General features: G+C 43.6%; 1 protein-coding gene across 7 annotated transcripts in view; it reads left to right on the top strand.

Annotated features, from left to right (window-relative positions):
- Positions 1–23,145, top strand: part of TMTC4 (transmembrane O-mannosyltransferase targeting cadherins 4) — a 59,501-nt gene that overhangs the window by 30,626 nt on the left and 5,730 nt on the right. For 6 of the 7 annotated variants that reach the window (XM_059685048.1, XM_059685047.1, XM_059685049.1 and 3 more), the window contains 10 exons: positions 943–1,035; positions 1,261–1,425; positions 2,221–2,423; positions 3,744–3,915; positions 4,008–4,139; positions 10,140–10,219; positions 11,073–11,180; positions 11,287–11,428; positions 19,469–19,583; positions 20,840–20,952. In XM_059685048.1, the coding sequence (XP_059541031.1) occupies positions 943–1,035; positions 1,261–1,425; positions 2,221–2,423; positions 3,744–3,915; positions 4,008–4,139; positions 10,140–10,219; positions 11,073–11,180; positions 11,287–11,428; positions 19,469–19,583; positions 20,840–20,952 (1,323 nt within the window). The remainder of the gene's footprint in view (positions 1–942; positions 1,036–1,260; positions 1,426–2,220; positions 2,424–3,743; positions 3,916–4,007; positions 4,140–10,139; positions 10,220–11,072; positions 11,181–11,286; positions 11,429–19,468; positions 19,584–20,839; positions 20,953–23,145) is intronic. The other variant, XM_059685050.1, reaches the window with a different exon arrangement.

Below are 23,145 nucleotides of genomic sequence, written 5' to 3'. Positions count from 1 at the left end.
CCAGGTTTATAACCAAACCTCCAAGATGGGGCGTTACCACTTCTGCCCACATTCCATAGGCTGACACTCAGTCCCATGACCGCACGTAGCTGCAGGGGAGGCTGGGAAATGCAGTCTGGCTGTGTGCTGGGCAGGAACAGAAAGCTGCATCTGACCCATGTGACTCGGTTGGTTGGAGCGTGCATCATCCTGTGCACCAAAAGGATGCCAGTTCGATTCCTGGTCAGGGCACATACCCAGGTTGCGAGTTCAATCCCCCTTTGGGATGTGTATGGGAGGCAACTGATCTGTCTCTCTCTTTCTCCTTGCCCCCCACTTCCCCTCTCTCTAAAATCAGTAAAATATATCCTTGGGTGAGGATTACAAAAAAGAAAAGGAGAATAGCAAGCTGGTGGACAGTTAGGAGTCTGAAGCTGAGGGATCTCCCGCGGCCCATCAGAGATCCTTGTACATGTTCTGCTCCTGCTTCTGCTGCACTTGCTTAAGTCAGTCAGCACCTGGGGTTCCTGAGGTGTCTTACTTATGTGGCTGGGTTTCTGAGGCTGATGCTGCCTTTGTCGTTGTATGCATAATAACTGCCCACATAACCACTCTGTTATATCAATTAAGGAGCTCTTAGTGTACAGGAAAAAAAAGGGGGAAGGAACGACCTTTGAGGAGGTCCAAATTCCTAGTTATCCCAAATCTTATAGTATTCTAACATGCCGACTATGAAATTATGACTAACAGGAATTTACTAGCTAATAAACTTGATATAATATATTACCATGAGCTAATTTCATAGGAACAATGGTGTTTTTTCCAAGAGCTGCAGAAATCTGCCGTAATTACCTAATGCACTATATTCCTTACCTAGATTTACCAATATAATCGTGCAGTATAATCGCTACCTAATCAGAGTGAGGTGCCCACATCATTGATTGCCTTGTTTTGCCTCCTTAGGGTTTGAATGCAGTCTTTGACATCTTGGTGATAGGCAAATTAAATGTTCTGGAAATTGTCCAGAAGGTACTACACAAGGACAAGTCATTAGAGGTATGTACTTTCTGTCTCCAACCCTGACATGGAAAATGTCAAGTACCAGCTGATTTAAAATGCCATTTTCAAAGTTCTTCCTGTGAGTCGGAATTCTAAAATAGCCAGCCTTTTAAAGCACAGTGTCAGCACAGTTCAGGTAGACTTGCTGCACAATTGTACCTGGCTGGGCCACACTTCTGTTTGAAAATCTGTGACATCTGGGGCTTTGCGGTGTCTTTGCAGTACATTGGCGTGCTCAGAAATGGGGGTCTCCTCTTCAGAATGACCCTCCTGGCCGTGGGGGGAGCCGGGGTGCTCTACGTGCGCTGGAAAATCATGGGCACCGGCCCGCCACCCTTCACCGAGGTGGACAACCCCGCGTCCTTTGCCGACAGCGTGGTGGTCAGGGTGAGTTCTGAGTGTGTCCACCCAGTTCCCCGGTCCTTCACCCCTCCTCCGCCTCTCACTCCCAGCACACCCACAAAATCCCTAATAAATGGAACCCCTTCGTGTTTGTTTGCCGTCACGAAGGACATTCCAGGATGAAACCAGGCTTTGATCAGGGTACTGAGCAGGTGGAAGCCCCCTGTATTTCCACTCTAATCAAAATTGAGTGGTTCCTTCTAACGTCAGGTTTCTCGCCGGCCTCGTTAGTGTCTCCTAACCCCGAGACTTTTGTTATAAAGGAAATTGGCATGGCGGGGTTAAGATGAAATACAGCAATATCAGTGGTATCTTTAAAAGTCCAATGGTGTCAAGACTCTCTTTATTGCACAGGGTTGGCCCTATCTGAAGGCAAGGGTGTCAGTGCTGAGCAGTGCTTTCATAGAGACCGGAATCAAGAGAAACAGCATAGAATCCTGTGCTTACGTTGTTAGGCACATAGGTGACCCCTGGGCCTCAGATTTCCTGGGTCACAGACTTCGGGCCTCACTACATAAATGGGACATAGACTGATCAGAAATGGAAGAACTGTATAGCAGAGTCTGGCAGCTACGCTGCCTTTTTCTCTCAAAATCTCAATGCATTTAATACATTGCAAATTAGTGCCCTCACCCATTGTCAAAAGTGGCAGCATTTTATTTTCTATAACTGCTCTCCTGGAAGAGAAGCCTATGAACGCCTCAGAAGTGAAGTTAGGGTACATAGGTATATTTTCAAGTTTAGTATTAAGTAAATGTTTGTTTTCCTTTTGACTGACAGGCCATAAACTATAATTACTACTATTCCTTGAATGCCTGGCTGCTGCTGTGCCCCTGGTGGCTGTGTTTTGATTGGTCAATGGGCTGCATCCCCCTCATTAAGTCTGCCGGGGACTGGAGGGTAATTGCACTGGCAGCACTCTGGTTCTGCCTAATTGGCCTGATATGCCAAGCCCTGTGCTCTGCAGACAGTCACAGGAGAAGGTAAGAGACAGCGCCGAGTTTTAGCTTCCACCCTGGGTTAAGTCAGAAGCATTTTGCTAAATCCATCACCGATCATTTTAACGATTTTGTGGAAGTCGTGTCTGAGGACATTTATTTCCAATGCATATTTATGACGAGGAGGAGTTCACCCATTCGGAATCCATCGCTGGCTTCAACTGGTGGCGAGTGAACTCGGAGGAGGGGGTATGGATGACTGCCTTATCTCCCCCTCCTCCCCCCCCCCCCCCGAAATACGAAGCATTTTGAGATCCTTTTCTCGGTAGGTGGTAAAGAGTAATTTATGGTCAGAACAGAGAGTGTAATTGATGTGTGTTGTGCCCGTTATTTCACAGTTCTCCTTCAGAAAACCCTGGTGGATGCCATAGTGATTCTTTCTGTTGTTGTTTGGTACAAAATAAACTGCTGCCCCAGAGACTATTCCTTTCTCACACAAAAAAAGGGTGGGGAGGGGAAGGTTATTGAGAATAAAATTGGAGGGAAAACAAATGTGTTTCGTAAGAAGGAAAACTATTTAAAATGATTTCCTTTACATCTAAGTATATATGGATTTAGATTAGTAATTTCTCAAAATAAATTAAGGTTCAAGTTTACCTGTGTTTTAAATTGGTTCGTAATTCTAAAGGTCGACAAACTTTTGCCCCAGTTCACTTGTACATGTGCAATTAGATTTTATTTTTAACATACTGTAGGCACAGGGTCCAGGAAGGAGCCAGCAAATTTGACCCAGTTTCCCAATTCATCCTCTTGTATCATATGGGACATTAGAAATGATAGCCTAGGCCCAGCCTTCTTCTACTTGACTGAAATTTGTGGGGTTGTAACCCCCCCAAATGATATTAGTTTATTTCAGATTTTATAAAGTCTAAACTAATTAATTAGTGTTATACCTGTTAAGTTTGTAGGGGGATTTTTGTTCTTATATAAACTACATTAGACTAATTGGGGCCAGTTGTTTATGTATGTTTATATATAGTTTTATATAGGAACTACATGGTTTGAGGTGTGTTAGGAGTAGATGAATGAATAAGGCCTCACAAATATAGTCATTCTAACCTCATTGTTATGAATCGTGTGACTTGTTTTATCCTTGTGCTTGATGCTAAGTGCCTCTGTAAGACTTTTACATCTTTTAATATTGCCAGGCTAAACCCTCTCTACTGATGACAGCGTTTTGCTGCTAAGAATACCTTTTCTCAATGGATGGCATGAAAAAACAGCCTTTACTATTATTTTAATGTTGAGTAGCACATTCTCTTGAGATAGCTACAAACAGCCATCTCCGCACCTCTCATTTTCCAGGATCCTCACGCTGGGCCTGGGATTCCTCGTTATCCCGTTTCTCCCCGCAAGTAACCTGTTCTTCCGCGTGGGCTTTGTGGTGGCCGAGAGAGTCCTGTACCTGCCCAGTGCTGGGTACTGCATGCTGCTGACGCTCGGGTGTGGAGCCCTCGGTAAACATACACAGAGAAAGGTACTGGCCAGGAGGGTGCCTTTCGTAACCAGATGGTTGGATGGTTGGACGGACTTTCCTCATGACATTTACCATGTCTCTCTATTCTTAAGAAACTAATCGCTGCTCTCGTACTGGGAATTCTATTCATAAACACGCTGAGGTGCATAATTCGCAGCGGCGAGTGGCGGAGTGAAGAACAGCTCTTTAGAAGCGCCCTGTCTGTGTGCCCTCTCAATGCTAAGGTGTGTTGGCTGCCCTGTGTCTTCAGAAAGACGTTACTAGGAAATGTTTTCAATTCAACAACTGAATAAGAAGAATGTTTGCCTTCGTACAGAATCTAGCATAATTCTGGGTTTCTCTTTTTTTTTTTTTTTGTCCTTTTAATAAAATGTATTAAAATTCTCCTGAGCCAAAATAATTCAAAAGAAGTTATTAAAACCAAGCAATGTCTGCCCTGGCCAGTATGACTTGGTTGGGCTTCATCCCGTGCACCGAAAGGTTGCTGGTTTGATTCCCAGTCAGGGCACATGCCTAGGAGTCTTGCGGGTTCAATCTCCAGTAGGGGGAATGCATGACACAGTTGATAGATGTTTTGATCTCACATCGATGTTTTTTTCTCTCTCTCTCCCTTTTCCCTTCCTCTCTCTCTAAAAAAAATCAATAAAAATATATTTAAAAAGACAGTGTCAGTGAAGCAAGGGATTACTTAAAGGAAGTTTTACTCATCTTCCAGTTGGTCACATCTCCCTTTGAAGTGGTGGCAGGGTAGCTAGCACCACACATCCAGTCTGCGCTGGAGGAGGCCCACAGTTGAAACATGCAGAGCACACTTTTCAGAATACATGCTCTGGCCACAGCATCCACCACCCTCCAAGCCGTCATTTGAAGATGATAGTACCTACAAAGGGACAGTAATTTGATTCAGGGAGTTTAAGTGGTGCTAAATGGTAGCACTAGTACACATTTGCGTCACCTGCTCGTGACTCCTTCCTTTTGTCAGGTTGGGGAAAATAAATGTGTAGACTTTAAAACTGGCAGTGTTTTTGTAGAAGCGTCTGGAAGGAATTTTTTCACTTGGATTCTTCATGAATCCAAGCTCTTTGCTTCACTGGCTCTGCCTTCTTGGATGAAATTTTGAACTTCTAGTGCCCTTAGAAAAGGGGGCCGATAATGCCTGTCTCCTGGGTTTGTGGCGAGGCCTTCCTGGAACCTGGCATCTGACGTGGCCTCACAGGGTAGTGAGAACCTAGCAGGTGCTCAAGAAATGCTGGCTTTCTTAGGCTCATCTTAGTTTTGGTCGTCACATTCACTGACAAGAAGGGAATGTTACTTGCTCAAAGTGGGATGCCAAGGGGTTAGGTTAGATTCCTAACCTAACCCATTAGAAGGATTTCTGTTCATGGAAATCATTATTATTACTAAATACGGGTTCATTCTGCCTTGGGTCATCAGAATTGGATGCTCCAAATGCATCCTCAGGAGGTAGAAACAGAGCTCTCTGCAGCTCTCTTGTTTTTACATTCTCTAAGAAAAAGCGGTGATTTCAGGTAAAATTATATGAACAAGTCTAATGAAAAGTTGACATCGTGACCTCGAAGCGAAGAATAGTATAAAAGATACTGACTCCTTGTTTGTCTTAATCTTGGATTAAAAAAACCTTGTTCATGTTTTATAGTTAAGAGACTTAGGTAGAAAAGTGAATTACTACAAACTTAGCGTTAATTTGATTTGTTGGCCTCCCCATTACTAAAAACAAATTGCCTGTGATTTAATTTTGTGCATGTTAATAGATTTGCTTTATTTTTACTTTGGCATTTGAATAGCAGAAATTATGCCTTCTATTTATACACTAGTAGTTCTTCCCTATAAGGAACTCAAATCTTTTTGTAGTGGCTCTATCATTAATCTCCATTATATTCCCTCTAAGGTTTTTAGAGAGAGGATATTATTATTATTATTATTATTATTATTATTATTATTATTATTACAAATGGTGGAAAGTGAGGCATAGGAAAAGGAAACTGGTGTTATCTAGCTTCATGATCTGGGTGGCTAGTTGGAGACCTGATATGATACAGTGCCCGCATTACTCTAGTAAGTGGGAGAGGGGAGAGATGGGACATGTGTGATTTAGAGCCTATCTATGTGTCCTAGTGACATGACTTCTTATGTCGTAGGCCAGAAAACACAGGGTGTGCACACATGGGCACACACACAGTTATTATATGTCTTCTTCAAAATGGACCCGCTGGTGATAGTCCTTTCTAAGAAGTTTTTTTAGTGATGCCATTCAGTCTGAGCCAAAGAGAGATTATATTTTACTTGCCACTATAACTTGAAATGTTATAAAATTGTCTTTACTTCGTTTGGGGGGGGGGGGGGAAGCTAGGTTGATTTCAGGGTAGAGGAGATCCCATTAGGAAGACACTGGTTTCATTCAACTCCATTTCAGGAGATACAGTCTTTGCACTGGTATCCACTTTATGTTCATTGAATATTAAGCCAGCAGTTGACACCTGGCTCTAGATTAGACCCAGATTTACAAACAGGCTCATCTTTCTCAAAAGATTGCAATATGTAGGCAGGTAGTACCAGTGCCTGGTCTGCATTTGAATGACCCACAGTGCCTTGCATATAGTACGCACTCAGCATTAGTGACTGAATTGAGCCAAATGGAAATTAAATTCCTTGAGCTTACTGTGGTGAAATGCCAAGTATCTAATTATGTTGACAGTCATTTTTAGTTTTTAAGGCTTTAAAGTGTGTGTCACTTTGTATCAACTCTGGGATACAATTCTAAACTCTTTTCATAATGAAAGGATCACATACCCCAATGAGGGATTTCCTCAAGGAGTGACCCAGGATAGATTATAGGACTTTTAGGTCCTTAAAAGATTTTAAATTTAACATCAACCTTTGGCAGAATGTTGGACACGAACTGGTTTTGTTGCTGGTGTTAAAACTGCCCTCCGTTCCTGTGGCCTTCGCCTCCTTTACATTTACGTGTCCTTGGGCTGCAGGTAGCTTTATCTGCGGCTTCTGTGCCGGTTCATTGCCTCAGCACAGGAATCAAAGGCTGGAGGCAAAGCTCAAGACTAAATAGGATTTTTCAATCTCTTACCTTCCCTGGAAACAGAAATCACTCATTCTTTAGACACTCTTTTAAGTAAACGGTGTCGGGGTTATTTTGTTTTATCTTTTTATAGTGTGTTATCTAGGCAGCTGTTTTCTGTTCCAATACTTCCCTTCACATAACCCAGAGGCTGAGGCTGGCCTCTGGGCGAACCTGTGTGCCAGTTCTTCCTCCTGGACGGCTTGACTTGCAGAGCGATGTCAGGTTTTTAAGTGGTGACACTGAAATGACCGCAGCCCGAATGCCCAGAGCGCCCCTCACCCTCCCTCATCTTCCCCTGTCTGGCCTTGCAGGTGTCTAGCAGAGGGGGTCTGGCAGAACACTGTTTATGCTGCAGAGGGCACTTGAACTCTTTGTTTGAGCTTTTTACCGAGAAAACAGAATCTCCCGGTAACAAAGGAAAGCAGCGGGAGCTCGGGCGGAAGAGGAGGGAGTGTGCCTCAGAGCCCTCTTTGTATTCTGGGGACCGCAGGCGCCTCCCTCCCAGGTTGGAGTCTCCGAATGTGGTTCTTTTGTGTGTGGGACCAGAGGTGGATAACACATCTTGGCTGGGGTTGGGAGAGGCACACAATCAAACCATTTAGAGCATACTTTTCAACAACCGACCATGGCATTAACTGGCCTCCCAGCTATGATTTGAAGATGATAATACCTACGGATGGGCAGTAGTTTGGACCAGAAAGTTTAAATTATGCAGTGTGCTGTGCAGTAGTGCATATTTCTGTCACCCGTGGTATCCTTGCTTGTGATTTCTCTTGTTAGATGAGGTAAAAAGAGATGAATGGACTTTAATATTGACAGTTAAAAAACAAATCTGTTACATATGTGCGTAAAGATGGTGCACCGCTCCCCGCCCTTTCAGAAATAATCAGTAGTTATGAAAACGTGCTCTAACTGTAGGTTAGGATTGCTGAGGCAGGATGTGCTCCTATTTTCAGAAGGGGTTTAGAAGTATTTGAATGTGAGCCACTTGAATGTGTTTAAACCATTATTGTATTTCATGGTACATCAGTCTGCCATAACAAAATACCACAGATTAAGTGGCTTAAACAACAGAAATTTATTTTTTCTCATTCTCTGGAAGTTGCAAGTCCCAAGATCAAGGTATCAGCAGGTTGATTTCTCCTGAGGCCTCTCTCTTGGGCTTGCAGACAGCCACCTCCTGGCTGTGCCCTCCCAGGGCCTGTCCTCTGTGTGCACGCACCACTGGTGTCTCTCTGTGTGTCCAATTTTTCCCTTCTTGTAAGGGCACCAGTCAGGTTGGGTTAGGCCCACCGCAGAACCTCATTTTAACTCAGTGACTTTTTTAAAAGACCCGATCTCCAAATACAATCACATGGGGTTTAGGGCTTCAACATAGGACTTTGGAGGGAGAAGTGGGACACAATTCAAGCACCCTAATAAATGAGTGTGATAGAGTAAGAACAAACACAGGCTTTGGATCCTGGATTCAAATCCAGCCCAGAACCTCGACGCAGTCCCTCAACTCAGAAGGTAGGGTGATAGCAGCTGCCTGTCCGGGATGCTGTGAAGAGGAGAGACTATATGTGTGCGATGCCAACCCCTGCCCCTGCCTCGCGGCCTCTTTCAGCACCTGTCCCCTGCTGGTGTTTCTGTTACTGTTATTAGTCATACTTAGTACCCCTAATGGAATAAATTCCTTTTGATAGCATCATCTCTGAGATTTCTGTTGGCCCTCAGTGTTGTAAGCCTCCAAAAGGAGCTTTTGATGATCAATAAGCACTTTTGATAATTGTCCTCATGACTCTGTGCACTTCTGCTGCCTTGGTCTGAGTTCGGGTTTCCACTCCTTTCTTTGTAATGGATTCTGAGCAAATGAATTGCTCTTAAGAAAATGCCGCAAGTTAGCCACCCTGGTGCCCTCACATTGAGATGCCTCAGAATTTCCGGTAGGTTTGCAGCTGTGAGTCCTGTTTCTTCTAGTCCACTTTACAACCAAATCACCAAAAATTCTCTTTTATAAAAAAATTTGAGGTTAAATTCTTATAAAATCAACCATTTTAGTTCTTCAGAAATTAAAAATAGAAATTACCATATGATCCAGCAAGTCCACTTCTGGGGAAATATGTAAAGATGGCTAGATAGATGTACAGGGTTGGTCAAAATTAGGTTCATATGGAAAATAATACAATAATTAATAATAATACAAGAATAAATTGTTTCATGTACTCACAACTGCAAACCTACTTTTGCCTCATCATATATACACACACATAGTATGTGTATATGTACAGCATATACATATATTCATACACATATATGTATTATATACATACTAGAGGCCTGATGCATGAAATTCATGCAAGGGGCTGGGTGCTCTCAGCCCCGGCTGCCTCGCAGCCCCGCCCACTGGTCGTTCCAGAAGATTGTTCCACTGTCCAATCTAATTAGCATATTAGCTCTTTATCATATAGGATAGCATATCCAAAAATATTGAGAGCAGGATCTCATAGCATTAGTTAACAATAGCTAAAAGATGAAAGCAACCTAAGTGTCCACCAACAGATGAATGTGGTGTATATATACAATGGTGGTGCGTGTATACAATGGAATGTTTATTCAGCCTTAAAAAGGAAGGGCATTCTGGCAGATGCTACAACATAGGTGGACCTTGAGGACATTCTGCTCAGTGAAATAAGCCAGTCACAAGAAGACAAATACTATGTGATACCACTTATATGAGGTACTGAGAGAGGTCAAATTCATAAAAACAGGAAGTAGAATGGTGGTCGTACTAATGGGGCATGGGTATGTGAGAGAGGAGTGGGAGTCGAGGGTTTGTTTAGCAGTCAAACCAGCCCAGCTTCCTAATTTTTCAATTTTCTCCAGTGAGTTCTTTAGTTAAATATCGTTATGTAGTGGTATCATCTGCTTGTTATCTCTCTTCTACTCTTTTCTTACAAGATGGGGCAAGCCCCTGGCCAAGTCTGTAGGGTTTTAGCTAAAGTTCTGGTGTGGGGAGACGGGGGGGTTGTTTTAGTTTTAAATACCATTACCTTTTGTTTTCATTTAGAAGATATGATAGTTATCCCTATTCTGAAGAAAGAAGTCTATCAGCTAATGACCAAGTTTTTATCTCTGTTTTCAGGTTCACTACAATGTTGGCAAAAACCTGGCTGATAATGGCAATCAAACAGCTGCCATCAGATATTATAGGGAAGCTGTGAGGTACTGCAGGCATCCTGTCTCATTTATATATATATGTACTAGAGGCATGGTGCACGAAATTCGTGCACCAGGGGAAGGGGGGGGGGGATCCCTCAGCCCGGTCTGCACCCTCTCACATTCTGGGACCCCTTTGGGGATGTCCGACTGCCGGTTTAGGCCCAATCCCGCAAGGGCAGTTGGACATCCCTCTCGCATCTGGGACCACTGGCTCCTAATCGCTCATCTGCCTGACTGCCTGATCACCCCTAACCACTCACCTGCCTGCCTGATTGCCCCTAACCACTTGCCTGCCTGCCTGCCTGATCACCCCTAACCATTCTGCCTGCCGGCCTGATCACCCCTAACTGCTCACCTGCCTGTCTCATCGCCCCTAACCACCTCTGACTGCCTACCTGATCACCCCTAACTGCCTCTGCCTCGGCCCCCGCTGCAGCAACTTCATATGTCTGGTCTAATTAGTATATTACGCTTTTATTATTATAGATTGTTTTAACTTTTTAGAGTTAAAACTCTGCCCCCTTGCCCTAGCCAGTTTTGCTCAGTGGATAGAGTGTCAGCCTGTGGACTGATGGGTCCCAAGTTCGATTCTAGTCAAGGACACATGCCCGGGTTGTGGGCTCGATCCCCAGTGAGGGCTGTGCAGGAGGCAGCCAATCAATGATTCTCTCTCATCATTGATGTTTCTCTCTCTCTTCCTCTCCCTTCCTCTTTAAAATCAATACAAATATATTAAATTTTTGAAAAACCTGTCCCCTTAAAGACACCAACTTTAAGATACCCTTGCCAATTCCTGAGAGCTTAGTGAAGACAACTGAACATTAACAGATGGCTTGTTTTCTCTCTCCACTTTCAGGTTAAATCCCAAGTATGTTCATGCCATGAATAATCTTGGAAATATTTTAAAGGAAAGGAATGAGCTACAGGAAGCGGAGGAGCTGCTGTCTTTGGCTGTACAAATACAGTAAGCATTGTTCTTAGAATTCTGCTAGTGGCAAAGAAAGGAGCTCCCGCCTTTTGGGGCCTGAGCTTTTCTTTTCCTTGTTTTCCTTTTCAAACTGCTCTTCCAGGCCAGACTTTGCTGCGGCGTGGATGAACTTGGGCATCGTGCAGAACAGCCTGAAACGGTTCGAAGCTGCCGAGCACAGCTATCGGACAGCAATCAGACACAGAAGAAAGTACCCCGACTGTTACTACAACCTCGGGCGTTTGGTAAGTGGCCTGTGACTGCAGGAGAAAAGTTTGTTTTTTTCTTTATTTGTAATAAAATGAGGATACTAATATCCCCCTACTAGCATTCTCCGTAAAGTTCTTTCACTTAGTTTTATCTCATTTGAAGGCAGCTATTTGATTTTCTTATATTTAACTTCTAAAGCTCTAATTAGAGAGCAGTCCAACTTGGATTAGCCAAGCTTAAGAGAACACAGAGGCAATAGGTCAAACCAAAGAATAAATTAGAATTTTTAAAGTCCCTTGTGCCTTGCACTCCTAGGGATAAGGTAACTTCCTGATAAACATCAGTTTCTCTGTTTTGAAATCACAGATAAATACTGAGATTTAAAAAAACATGAACCTATAATGTGATTTCTTTGATTTTTTATTTTTATTTAACTTATTGGGGTGATATTGATTAATAAAATTATTTAAGTTTCAGGTGTACAATTCTATGATACATCATCTATCTAATGTGTGTTCACCACCCCAAATCAAATCTCCTTCCATCCCATTTATGCCCCCCTTACCCTCTTCTACCTACTCCACAGCCCCCTCACCCCCTCACCCTCTGGTAATCACCATATTGTTGTCTGTGGGATTTTTTTTCTTTACTTAATCCCTTCACCTTTTTCACCAAGCCCCCTAGCCCCCTTCCCCTCTGACAGCTATCAGTCTGTTCTCAGTATCTATGAATCTGTTTCTATTTTGTTAGTTTATTTTGTTCCTTGGATTCCACATATAAGTGAAATCATGATATTTGTCTTTCTTGGACTGGCTTATTTCACTTAGCGTAATGCTCTCCAAGTCCATCCATGCTGCCACAAAAGGTAAGAGTTCCTTCTTTTTTTTTTATGGCAGAGTAGTATACCATTGTGTACATGTGCCACAGCATTTTTATCCATTTATTTACAGGGCACTTACACTGCTTCCAGATCTTGGCTATTGTAAATAATGTTGCAATGAACCCTTATCCTATCTAATAATAGACAAACATGGTAATTAACCATACTTCCGACACACTTCCCATTGGCTAATCAGGGCAATATGCAAATTAACTGCCAACCAAGATGGCGGCTGGCAGCCAGGCAGCTGAAGCGAACAGGAGGCTTTTTTGCTCCAGTGATGGAGGAAGCCAAGGTTCCCCGCCTGCGGCCGCCCAGCTCTGAGCTGCACTCTAAGCAACTATGTTGCAATTATAGAAGCTAAACAAACCCCAGAAACCTGCTTTCAGACAGCTGGACCTCAGAGCTGGAGCTGCAACAGTGTTTCAATTATAGAAGCCAAACAAACCCAGATACCTGCTTTCAGCAGCCAGGGTCTCAGAGCTGGAGCCAAGCCTCAGAGCTAAAGCCAGCCCTCAGTTCCAGTGACAGCCATAGAAGGTAAATAAATCCCAGAATAAAAAATTAAAAAAAAGAAAAAAAGGAGAGGTTGGGAACTTCAGTCACTTGCCAGCCTGAAAACGGCCCTCAGCCCCTCACCCAGACTGGCCAGGCACCTGTGGGGACCCCCACCCTGAGGGGGATGTGACCAGCTGCAAACAGCCATTATCCCCTCATCCAGGCTGGCCAGGCACCCAAGCGGGACCCCCACCCTGATCCGGGACACCCTTCAGGGCAAACCAGCCAGCCCCCACCCGTGCACCAGGCCTCTATCCTATATAGTAAAAGGGTAATATGCAAACTGACCCTAACAGCAGAAAGACTGGGAATGACTGGTCACTATGACACACACTGACCACCAGGGGGTAGACGCTCAATGCAGGAGCTGCCCTCTGGTGGTCAGGGCGCTCTCACATGGGAGGAGCTCTGCTCAGCCACAAGCAAGGCTGATGGCTGCCATTACAGCGGTGGTGGTGGGAGCCTCTCCTGCCTCCTCAGCAGCGCTAAGAATGTCTGACTGCAGCTTAGGTCTGCTCCCTGCTGGCAAGTGGACATCCCCCAAGGGCTGCCAGGCTGCCAGAGGGATGTCTGATTGCCATCTTAGGCCCAATCCCCCAGGGAGTGGGCCTAAGCCAGCAGGTGGTCATCCCCTGAGGGGTCCCAGACTGCGAGAGGGCACAGGCCGGGCTGAGGGACCCTCCTTCTTCCCCCCGTCCCCCGAGTGCACAAGTTTTTGTGCACCAGGCCTCTAGTCTATATATATAAAAGCCTAAGCAACTGGCCGACTGGCTGATAGCTATGACACACACTGACCACCAGGGGGCAGACACTCAACGCAGGAGCTGCTGAGCAACAGCAACTTTGCAGAGTGCCCTCTCGCACTTTGGAACCCCTTGGGGGATGCCAGACTGCTGGTTTCGGCCTGATCCCCACAGGCCAGGCCAAGGGACCCCCACCTGCTGAAGGGACCCTGGTCACTCTGCAGACACCTTTCAAGCCCTGGCACCACCCCAGGCTGGCTGGGGAGGAACCGTGGGAGGTTGGCTCCAGGACATGTCCGGCCAGTCTCGCCCAGTCCCACCAGACACCTTTTAATTAATTTACTTTCAATGTGCACAATTCCATGCACCGGGCCTCTAGTTTTCATATATTCTTTCTAATTAGTGTTTCTGGTTTCTTTGGATATATTCCCAGAAGTGGAATTGCTGGGTCTTGAGGCAGTTTCATTTTTAAATTTTTGAGGAAACTCCATACTGCTTTCCACAGGGGCTGCACCAACAGTACATGAGAGTCCTCTTTTCTCCCCATCTTTGCCAGTACTGGTTGTTTGTTGATTTATTGATGATAGCCATTCTTGATAGGTGTGAGGTGATATCTCACTGTGGTTTTAATTTGCATTTCTCTGATGAGTAATGATGTTGAGCATCTTTTCATATGTCTGTTGTTCTCTCTGGGGAAAGGGGCTGAAAAACAGTAAAACTTCAGCATAATGATGTTAGTAGAGACCAAAAAAATCAATCACATACAAAGCAGGTGGACCCTTGCACAGTTAATTAAGTGAGAATAAGGGCTAGCTGAGGGACTGGCACAAATTGGGTGTTATCTAAATCCTTGCTTTCATGGTTACTGCAGGGGTTACTGTCTCTATGTACTGTGTCTTTTAAACTAGTACTTGCATGACATCATACTTGATTCCATATGAATTCCTTTTTCATTTTTGGGGGGAAGGGAGCTCTTTTTTAATTTTATTTTATGCAAATGATCTAAACCTACAGCCTTCTAGGTTATGCTTTAAAGCCTTAATACTGAAATAGTCTTAGTCCTTACCCCTAGTAGCTGCCTGTCACTGCAATTCCTTGGGTTTGGAAAATACAGGATTTATGCTAAATTTGCCTTCTGTAAGAATTACATCCCAAGAAAGGAAGTTGGAATATAAAACATAGGTTTTTATCATGTGCTCCAGTGCTTGGACTTCATTCCCACATTCGTGTAGAACCGTGGTTGGCAAACCGCGGCTCACGAGCCACATGCGGCTCTTTGGCCCCTTGAATGTGGCTCTTCCACAAAATACCACGTGCAAGCGCGCACGTACAGTGTGATTGAAACTTTGTGGCCCATGCTCAGAAGTCGGTATTTGGTGGAAGAGCCGGTATTTGGTGGAAAAGCCACACTCAAGGGACCAAAGAGCCACATGTGGCTCGCGAGCCGCGGTTTGCCGACCACTGGTGTTAGGAGATCATATATACGATTAAATAGGCTGAGACCTTGTCCTGGCTGGTGTGGTTCAGTTGGTTGGAACATCGTCCCATACACCAGGAGGTCGCAGGTTTGATTCCAGTTGAGGGCACATACCTAAGTTATGGGTTAGATCCCCAGTCAGGGCATGTGCACGAGGCAACCAATCAATGTATCTCTCTCACATTAATGTTTCCCTCTCGCTCTCTCTCCCTTCCTCCCTCTCTGAAAATCAGTGGTAATAAAATAATTTAAATAGACTGAGACCTTCATTGCTCTCTGAGTATATTGCTTACTAATTATGCTACATGAAGTGATCTTCCTCTTCCTTCTGCCAGCTGTTCTTGCTTATTTAAAGGTTTTGCTCTCCATGTTTAATTATCCAGCCTTTGCCTGCTTGACAGCTTAAGAGCATTAAGAGCTTAATCTTTAACAGCTCAACCAGCACATTTATATATTGGCAAATAAAATGAACAAAATAATTTAAAAGTTTCTTTTTAAAAAATCCTCCTTAAAAGCAAAAAAAAAATGGAATGGGGCTATATCAAACTAAAAAGCTTCTGCACAGCAAAAGAAACTGACAACAAAACAAAGAGACAGCCAACCAGATGGGAGATGATATTTGCAAGCAGTAGCTCCGACAAAGGTTTAATCTCCATAAAGAACTCATAAAACTCAACACCAAGTAACAAACAACCCAATCAAAAAGTGGGAAAAGGGCCTGGAAATACACCTTTTCCAAGGAGACACACAAATAGCCAATAGATATATGAAAAGATGTTCAACCTCAATGGCAATTAGGGAAGTGCAAATCAAAACTACAATGATATACCACCTCACACCCGTTAGAGCAGCCATTATCAACAAGACAAGCAATTACAAGCATTGGAGAGGTTGTGGGAAAAAAGGAACCTTCATTCACTGCTGGTGGGAATGTAGATTGGTACAACCACTATGGAAAGCAGTCTGGTGATTCCTCAAAAAATTAAGAATAGAGCTACCATACAACCCAGTAATCCCTTTGCTGGGATTACTCAAAATCCTCAAAATCATGTATTCACAAAGCTATATATACCCCTGTGTTCATTGCAACATTCATGGTGGCCAAGACATGGAAACAACCAAAGTGTCCTGTAATAGAGGACTGGATAAAGAAGAATTGGTAAATATATATACAATGGAATACTACTCAGCCATAAGAAAGGATGAAATAGCACCATTTACAACAACATGGATGGACCTTGAGAACATTATGCTAAGTGACATAAGTCAGTCAGAAAAAGCTAAGAACTGTATAATTTCACTCGTATGTTGGATATAAAACTGAAACTCGTGAACACAAACAGCAGTGTGGTGATTGCCAGAGGGAAGGGGCCGGAGAGAGAAGGGAATCCTAATATATGGTGAGAGGAGAAGATTTGACTTTGGGTAGTGGGCACATGGTGCAATATACAGATCTTGTAACATAGAATCCCACACCTGAAACCTATATGATCATGTTGACCAATGTCACCCCAATAAATTTAAATAAATATTTTAAAAATCCTTTTCAGTCACTGTTTAGTAACAGGAGACAGAAATGTATTTTGATTCTGGATCCAGATAAGAAAAGAATTTGGCAAGAGCTGGATTATTTGGGACATATTACTGATAATAGAGACTATAACAATAGTGACTGAAGATATTTACTAGAGACAAGTCATTATGCAGGGACTAATTGTATCAGGCAGGATCCATTCAGGATAACAGAAACTATTGCAAATATTTAAATAGAGAAGATTTAATATAGGGAATCAGACCAGTGGTCGGCAAACTCATTAGTCAACAGAGCCAAATATCAACAGTACAACGATTGAAATTTCTTTTGAGAGCCAAATTTTTTAAACTTAAACTATATAGGTAGGTACATTGTTAATAACTTAATTAGGGTACTCCTAAGCTGGCCTTTGCTAAAAACGTCCTCAGTCTGATTGAGGTGCATTCGCTGAGGTCGACCCCTTCCAACTCCCATCCACACATGTCTTGTATACTCGTTTCATCTATCTCCTTTCCGAAAACCAACTTCTGCACATGGGCCACAAAGTTTCAATCACACTGTACGTGCGCGCCCACACGTGGTATTTTGTGGAAGAGCCACACTCAAGAGGCCAAAGAGCCGCATGTGGCTTGTGAGCCGTGATTTGCCGACCACTGAGTTAGACAATTGTTAAAAGGCCAGAAGAACAAAAATGCAAAGGTGATATTAACTCAGAGAGTCAAGGGAAACAAACGGAAGGAAGTGGTGCCACCAGAAGATAAGAGCTCAGAGAAGGGCCCACCATCTCGGGAGCTACCACAGCCTCAAGAGCTGAGGTCATTAAGGCAGAACCACTGCTTCCTGCCTTGGCACTATGGGGAAAGGGACATAAGCACTTCAGAGATGCTGCCAAGAAATAGAAAGGAGTGAGAGTAGAGGGAAAGGGCTACTCCTCTCTTCCAACCAGCTGATGGTCACCTGTGGCTCCTATTGGCAGAATCTTGCCAAGGAGCAAAGGACCCTGGGAAATGTAGTATGGAGAGTATAGAAGGACAGGCATAGATCTAATAGGTATATAACATGTGCATTACATATCCACTTTCTGGATGCATAGCTCTTGCTTAATTACCATTTGTCTCTGCTTTCCTTAAAGCGCTTGTTCATTTTGTATAGAAGCTATAAGAAAGATGAAGGTCAACACAAAATAAAAGTAAATTTCAGTCTGTTGTTATTCTTTAATAAATAGTAATAAACTACACTAATAAAGAGAAAGATGCAAATTGACCATACCTTCACGACACCCACCAGCCAATTAGGCGTGAGTATGCAAATTAACCCAACAAAGATGGGTTAATTTGCATACACAGGCGCTGAGAGGCCAGGGGTGGGGTGGGACGCAGGCATTCTGCACCGCCCCTGGCCACTCCGGGCCTCTGGGCAGTGTGGGAAGGCAGAAAGGCAGCTCCGGGCCAGAACGAAGGCAGAAAGGCGGCTCCAGGCTGGAGCGAAGGCGGTGCTGGCAACCAGAGGAAGGAAGGCCCATTCCTACACGACTCTTCGTGCATTGGGCCTCTAGTAATAGTAGTAAATAGCAAAATATGTGAGGAATTGTATTGTTGCTTAAATGAAGTTATACTGGTTTTCCTGGGTTTGTTAGAAAGAATGTCACCACAGGTTATGTCTACTCAAATGCATGTCACTTGCTGGAGAGAATTAACTGAGAAATCAATGGGAACATCAAATATAGAGAAACAATTATATGTTGGTATAATTAGTAGTCTAAATTATTTTAAGGTTTTGAACTTTTCATATCATTTCCTTATTTAAGGGATAAGATTCAGAAACTTGAGTTTCCAAGTCTCGTGGGAAATTCTGACAACATCTTTAGCAAATGGGTATTTGTAAATGTTTTCATAATTTATTATATCTTTTTTGCATAATATGCCACCTGTTTGCGGTGTGGGTCACAGAGCAAGGCAAAATGTTTCTGTTTTCTAAGGGAAAGACAGACCTGACAGTCAGTAAGAAAATAGCCTTAAACCCTGATAAATTGTTATCATTCGTACTCTTTGCAGAGTTAAAGGAACCATGTTCATTCAGATGAGATGTGCATTTGAACTGAGTTCAAGAGGGCAAGAGGGTCACCTGCTAAAAAAGCCATCACTTCCTCCCTTGGCGCCCTTTTGGTAACTATGCAAATTGAGAGCCAGCCATTTTGCCTTCTGTTACCAATGTTAGACAGCACTGCCTGTCAACAGAAAGCAAGAGGTAATCCTCTCCTTTCCAAAGGAGGCCAGCAGGCTTCAAAGGCCCAGGGGTTCTACACCACCACTTACGACTTTCCCAGGGAGTTTACAGGTCTGATCTACTCATAGTTTCTGATGAAGCTTAGATGGAGGCCAGAAGAGGCACATGGTGAATGTGACACATTTAGCTTGTACTCACATTAAATATTTTGTTTACCCTTAACTAACAACTTACCAAAGATGGACTATGTGAAGTCTTCCTAGAAAAGGACTAAGGATTAGGTTTTTAACTTCTCTCTCATCCCTAGCCTGCAATATGATTTGACACCTGGAGTCACTAAGGTATGGGTTCCAGTTAAGATGTTGTAGGCTTGGGAGCTAGACCACCTGGTTCTAACCCGGCCCTCCTATTTCTAGATCTATAACTTTGGGTATGTTACTTACTCTGTGCCTCGGTTGCTTCATATGTAAAATGGCGACAGATATGTCCTTCACTGGGATTTTTTTGAGTATTAAATAAATTGATATGGAAAATTAGAGGAACTCAATCAATCCAGGTTAGCTTTTATTTGATTTGGGGTTTGGTTTTAGTTATGTCTTAGAGAGACGAAGAAAAATATTGGAAAGTTTATTTTTCCAACTCATGCTTTATTTTCAGTATGCAGATCTGAATCGTCATGTGGATGCATTGAACGCATGGAGAAATGCCACTGTGCTGAAGCCAGAGCACAGCCTGGCTTGGAACAACATGATCATACTTCTTGATAACACAGGTACAGAAAGGTGAATTACATAAGTCAGGGGAGTCGTTTCATGGGGCAGTACCACTGAGTAATTAGGAAATGTAGATTATGGGGGAGGGTTTTGCTAGTGTGTGCTAGAGTTGTTATTTTTAAAAATTATGATGGGATTTAATATTTTGCATTACAAAATATCTATTCTTCTAGAAAATGGAGCTTCCTTTGATATATTAGAATATAAATGTCTGGGGAAATGATACTTTGGTTAAAATTGGTGTTGAGTCATGAAGGAAAATGCGTGCTAACCTCTCATTTCTCTGAGGCCTGTTCTCTAGCAGCACCCAGCAGCTAGGACGCTGGAGGTAACCAGAGTGAGCGGGAATGCTCTGGGCCTGTGCAATGGGCGGTGCTGGTCCATGCTCTGCAGCTCATGGGCTCTTCTCAAAGCAGATGCCCTCAAACCTACACTCAGAGATTCTTATTTTAGATATAATGCTAATAACAGCCTTGGTGATCTAGTTCCTTAGCCCTTGGCAGACGATCCACTAGGAGACACTCTGCTCCTCTAGTTTTAAAAATTCAAGCATCTCGTAAGAAATGGTAGTTTTCATTTGGCAGAAACTAAAGCCAGTGAGTAGGCCATCTAATCCGTGTGGATAAGAGATACTCACTTGTTTCTAATGAAGGCATAGAACATGTCCTTCAGTATGATACCTATTCCGTTATTGAAGTGTTCCTGTGATGTTCTTATTCGCAGACTTGTTTTCTCTGATTTGGGCATAATTGGTATCCGGGAGAAAATTAAAATTAGGTTTCATACAAAATTTAATCAAAAGCTGTTTCTGGCCCTAACCGGTTTGGATCAGTGGATAGAGCGTCGGCCTGCGGACTGAAAGGTCCCAGGTTCGATTCCGGTCAAAGGCATGTACCTTGGTTGCGGGCACATCCCCAGTAGGGGGTGTGCAGGAGGCAGCTGATCGATGTTTCTCTCTCATCGATGTTTCTAACTCTCTATCCCTCTCCCTTCCTCTCTGTAAAAAAATCAATTAAATATATATATTTTTTTTTAAAAGCTGTTTCTGTATTATGTCAGAATGGCACTGGGCTGCATTGGCTTTGCAACTGATAGGATCATTTGTGTGTGTGTGTGTGTGTGTGTGTGTGTGTGTATTACACATATACATTGATTTTCTTAAGTAGTTTATTCATAATCATTGTGTCTAATGTACATAAACCCTGTTAGAGAGAGACCAACATACTAGTACGTGTTTTTCCTTTTTCACTCGCAGGTAATTTAGCCCAGGCTGAAGCAGTTGGAAGAGAGGCGCTGGAATTAATACCTAACGATCACTCTCTGATGTTCTCGTTGGCAAACGTGCTGGGAAAGTCCCAGAAATACAAGGTGTGTAAACCGCAGGCCGTGATTTCTTGCAATTAATGCCAGCATCTGACAGAAACCATCAATGTTACTTCTGCCCAGTTAAATTCGGAATTAGACCAAAACAGGGGTAGCAGTACACCAGTGTGGCTTGGTCAATTTGCTTCTTGGAGAAGTTGCCCAAAAAAAGGATTTGCAGGGTCAAACTCTGTGTTCTTTGTCATCAGAATTCACTACCATTGCTCAAATGTGGGCAGGGAGGAGAAGCCCCCAAGAAGGGTGCGTCCTAGCAGATGCCCCAGCCCCGCCCTGGTGAGAAGCTGTGAGTCGGCCCCTTGCAGTGAGGCTGGAGCTCGGGGTTTAGATGTGGGTGACATCTTCCACACTAAAGGAATAACAGCCCATGGAGCATGCAGGACTGGGTCTTGCTGCTTCCAATTGTTTCCTCATCGAGAGTTAAGTTGTAGGTAATCTGCAAGGCGCTAGAAATTCCTGACCAATGGAAAAACCCAAGATATTTTATCCGGGCTCTATCTAACTGGGTTGGCCAGGAGTAGACTGTGAATCCGAAAAGGTGTGTTGAAGAGGACTCAGTGTTGCTAATACTGGTGATCTCAAGCTTTAATTCTACCAGAATCACCAAGGGAAAGTGTTACAATGCAGATGTCCACCGTCCTCCCCATGAGAAAGACTTTGTCGGTTGCGTAAGGTCAGGGGATATGCATTGTTAACCGGCATCCTCAGTATCTGACACAGATGTTACAGAACACACTTTTAGAAGCAGTGCTTTAGTCCATTCATGAGGGAAAATTTTTCTTTTAAAATTGTGGGCCACATCTGATTCTAATCGCACTAGGCATAAAGGTAGTGATTAATTCATACTTGTCCTGTGATTTACTTCTCCTGTTCTGCTCATTAGGTATCATTGCCAGTATAATTTCCTATAACAATAGTAACGTATTTCTTGCATTTCTGTCATTTTTGAATGTCAGGTGGTTTAATAGCTTCAGTATACATTTTAGCATGTCTAGATTTTACTCCAGAGATGACTTTTTGAAAGGTTAAGTTTTATTTTTTACGGATCTACTTGTGTAGGGGTGGGGGTGCAGAAAGGAGGTGAGGTGTGTGGGTTTCCCTTCTAATGACCTTTCCAGCCATCCAGTTAGCCTGGGGCATGTTGGGGTGTCCAGGGACCACCTGCAGCGAGTCTTCATGATTCAGCTTATGTAATCATTGTATTGATTTTTCTATCATCCCATCGCCTATGAACTAGAATTTATATTCAGGTGACAGAAGCCGGGGTTCATTTCACTTCCAGTTCACATTGTTCTTTTTTCCTAGATAAAGTAGAAAGTACTCCGTATAAAACGGAATAGACATGCGTTTCTCATTCTCTACACATTTTGCACCCTAATTGGCTAGGCCAGGGCACTGAACCTAAGGTGAGGAAACAAGATGAAATCTGAACTAAGGGGCTTCCTACGAACTCTTCAGGAGCTGCCCAGAGGAGGGATGCGGCGGCACACTATGAGCCGTGGGTCAGCCACCACGCCCTGGCTTCATGTATTTTTTAAATTCAAGGTTTGGAATTTTAAACCACTGTTTAGGGTTTTCTCCCATAGCAGTGACACTTGTGGCTATTGGTCAGCCATTGCGGCCCGTTCCTGCAGAGTCCCGGGCGGGCGGGCGGCTCTGGAGAGGAGGCCGAGGCGGGGCTCGTGGAGGACCCTGAGCCTGGCCTCCAGCTGGGCGCGGACCCCGCCAGGACAGGTGTCTGCTGCTCATGCAGCTCCCTTTCCACTAAGCATTTGCTGTTTTAGATTCTCATGAACTTTTGATGACTCTTTAGTGAGCCTGGAGCCTTTTTGAGGTCAGAGCCTTCAGTCCTATTTTTCCATCTCCATGGCTGTCCAGTGTGCTATTGGGCATTTATTAAGTGCCCCAGTAGTAATTGTGAAATGGCTGAATGCATCTCGCATTTGGCTCTGAAACATTTAAGCTTCCAGAATCTCTTTTGAGACTTTGATGTGCAGAGTGAGTGTTCTCATTATTATACCCCTGTGATTACGGGACATCTGTTTATGCAAGCAGCCCTTTTTACCTAACAGCAGTCACTTAACCAATCCTTAGTTTACTCATCTGTGATAGGAAAAATGGTGATAGGAAAAAATGCACAAGAAGGTAATTTATAACTATTGAATGGTGTGTGTGTGTGTG

The sequence above is a fragment of the Myotis daubentonii genome, chromosome 2 (genome assembly GCF_963259705.1).
Source record: "Myotis daubentonii chromosome 2, mMyoDau2.1, whole genome shotgun sequence".
In the NCBI taxonomy this organism is placed as follows: Eukaryota; Metazoa; Chordata; class Mammalia; order Chiroptera; family Vespertilionidae; genus Myotis; species Myotis daubentonii.
Note: the sequence above shows the minus strand (reverse complement) of the source record. Positions and strands in the feature narration are given on the sequence as shown.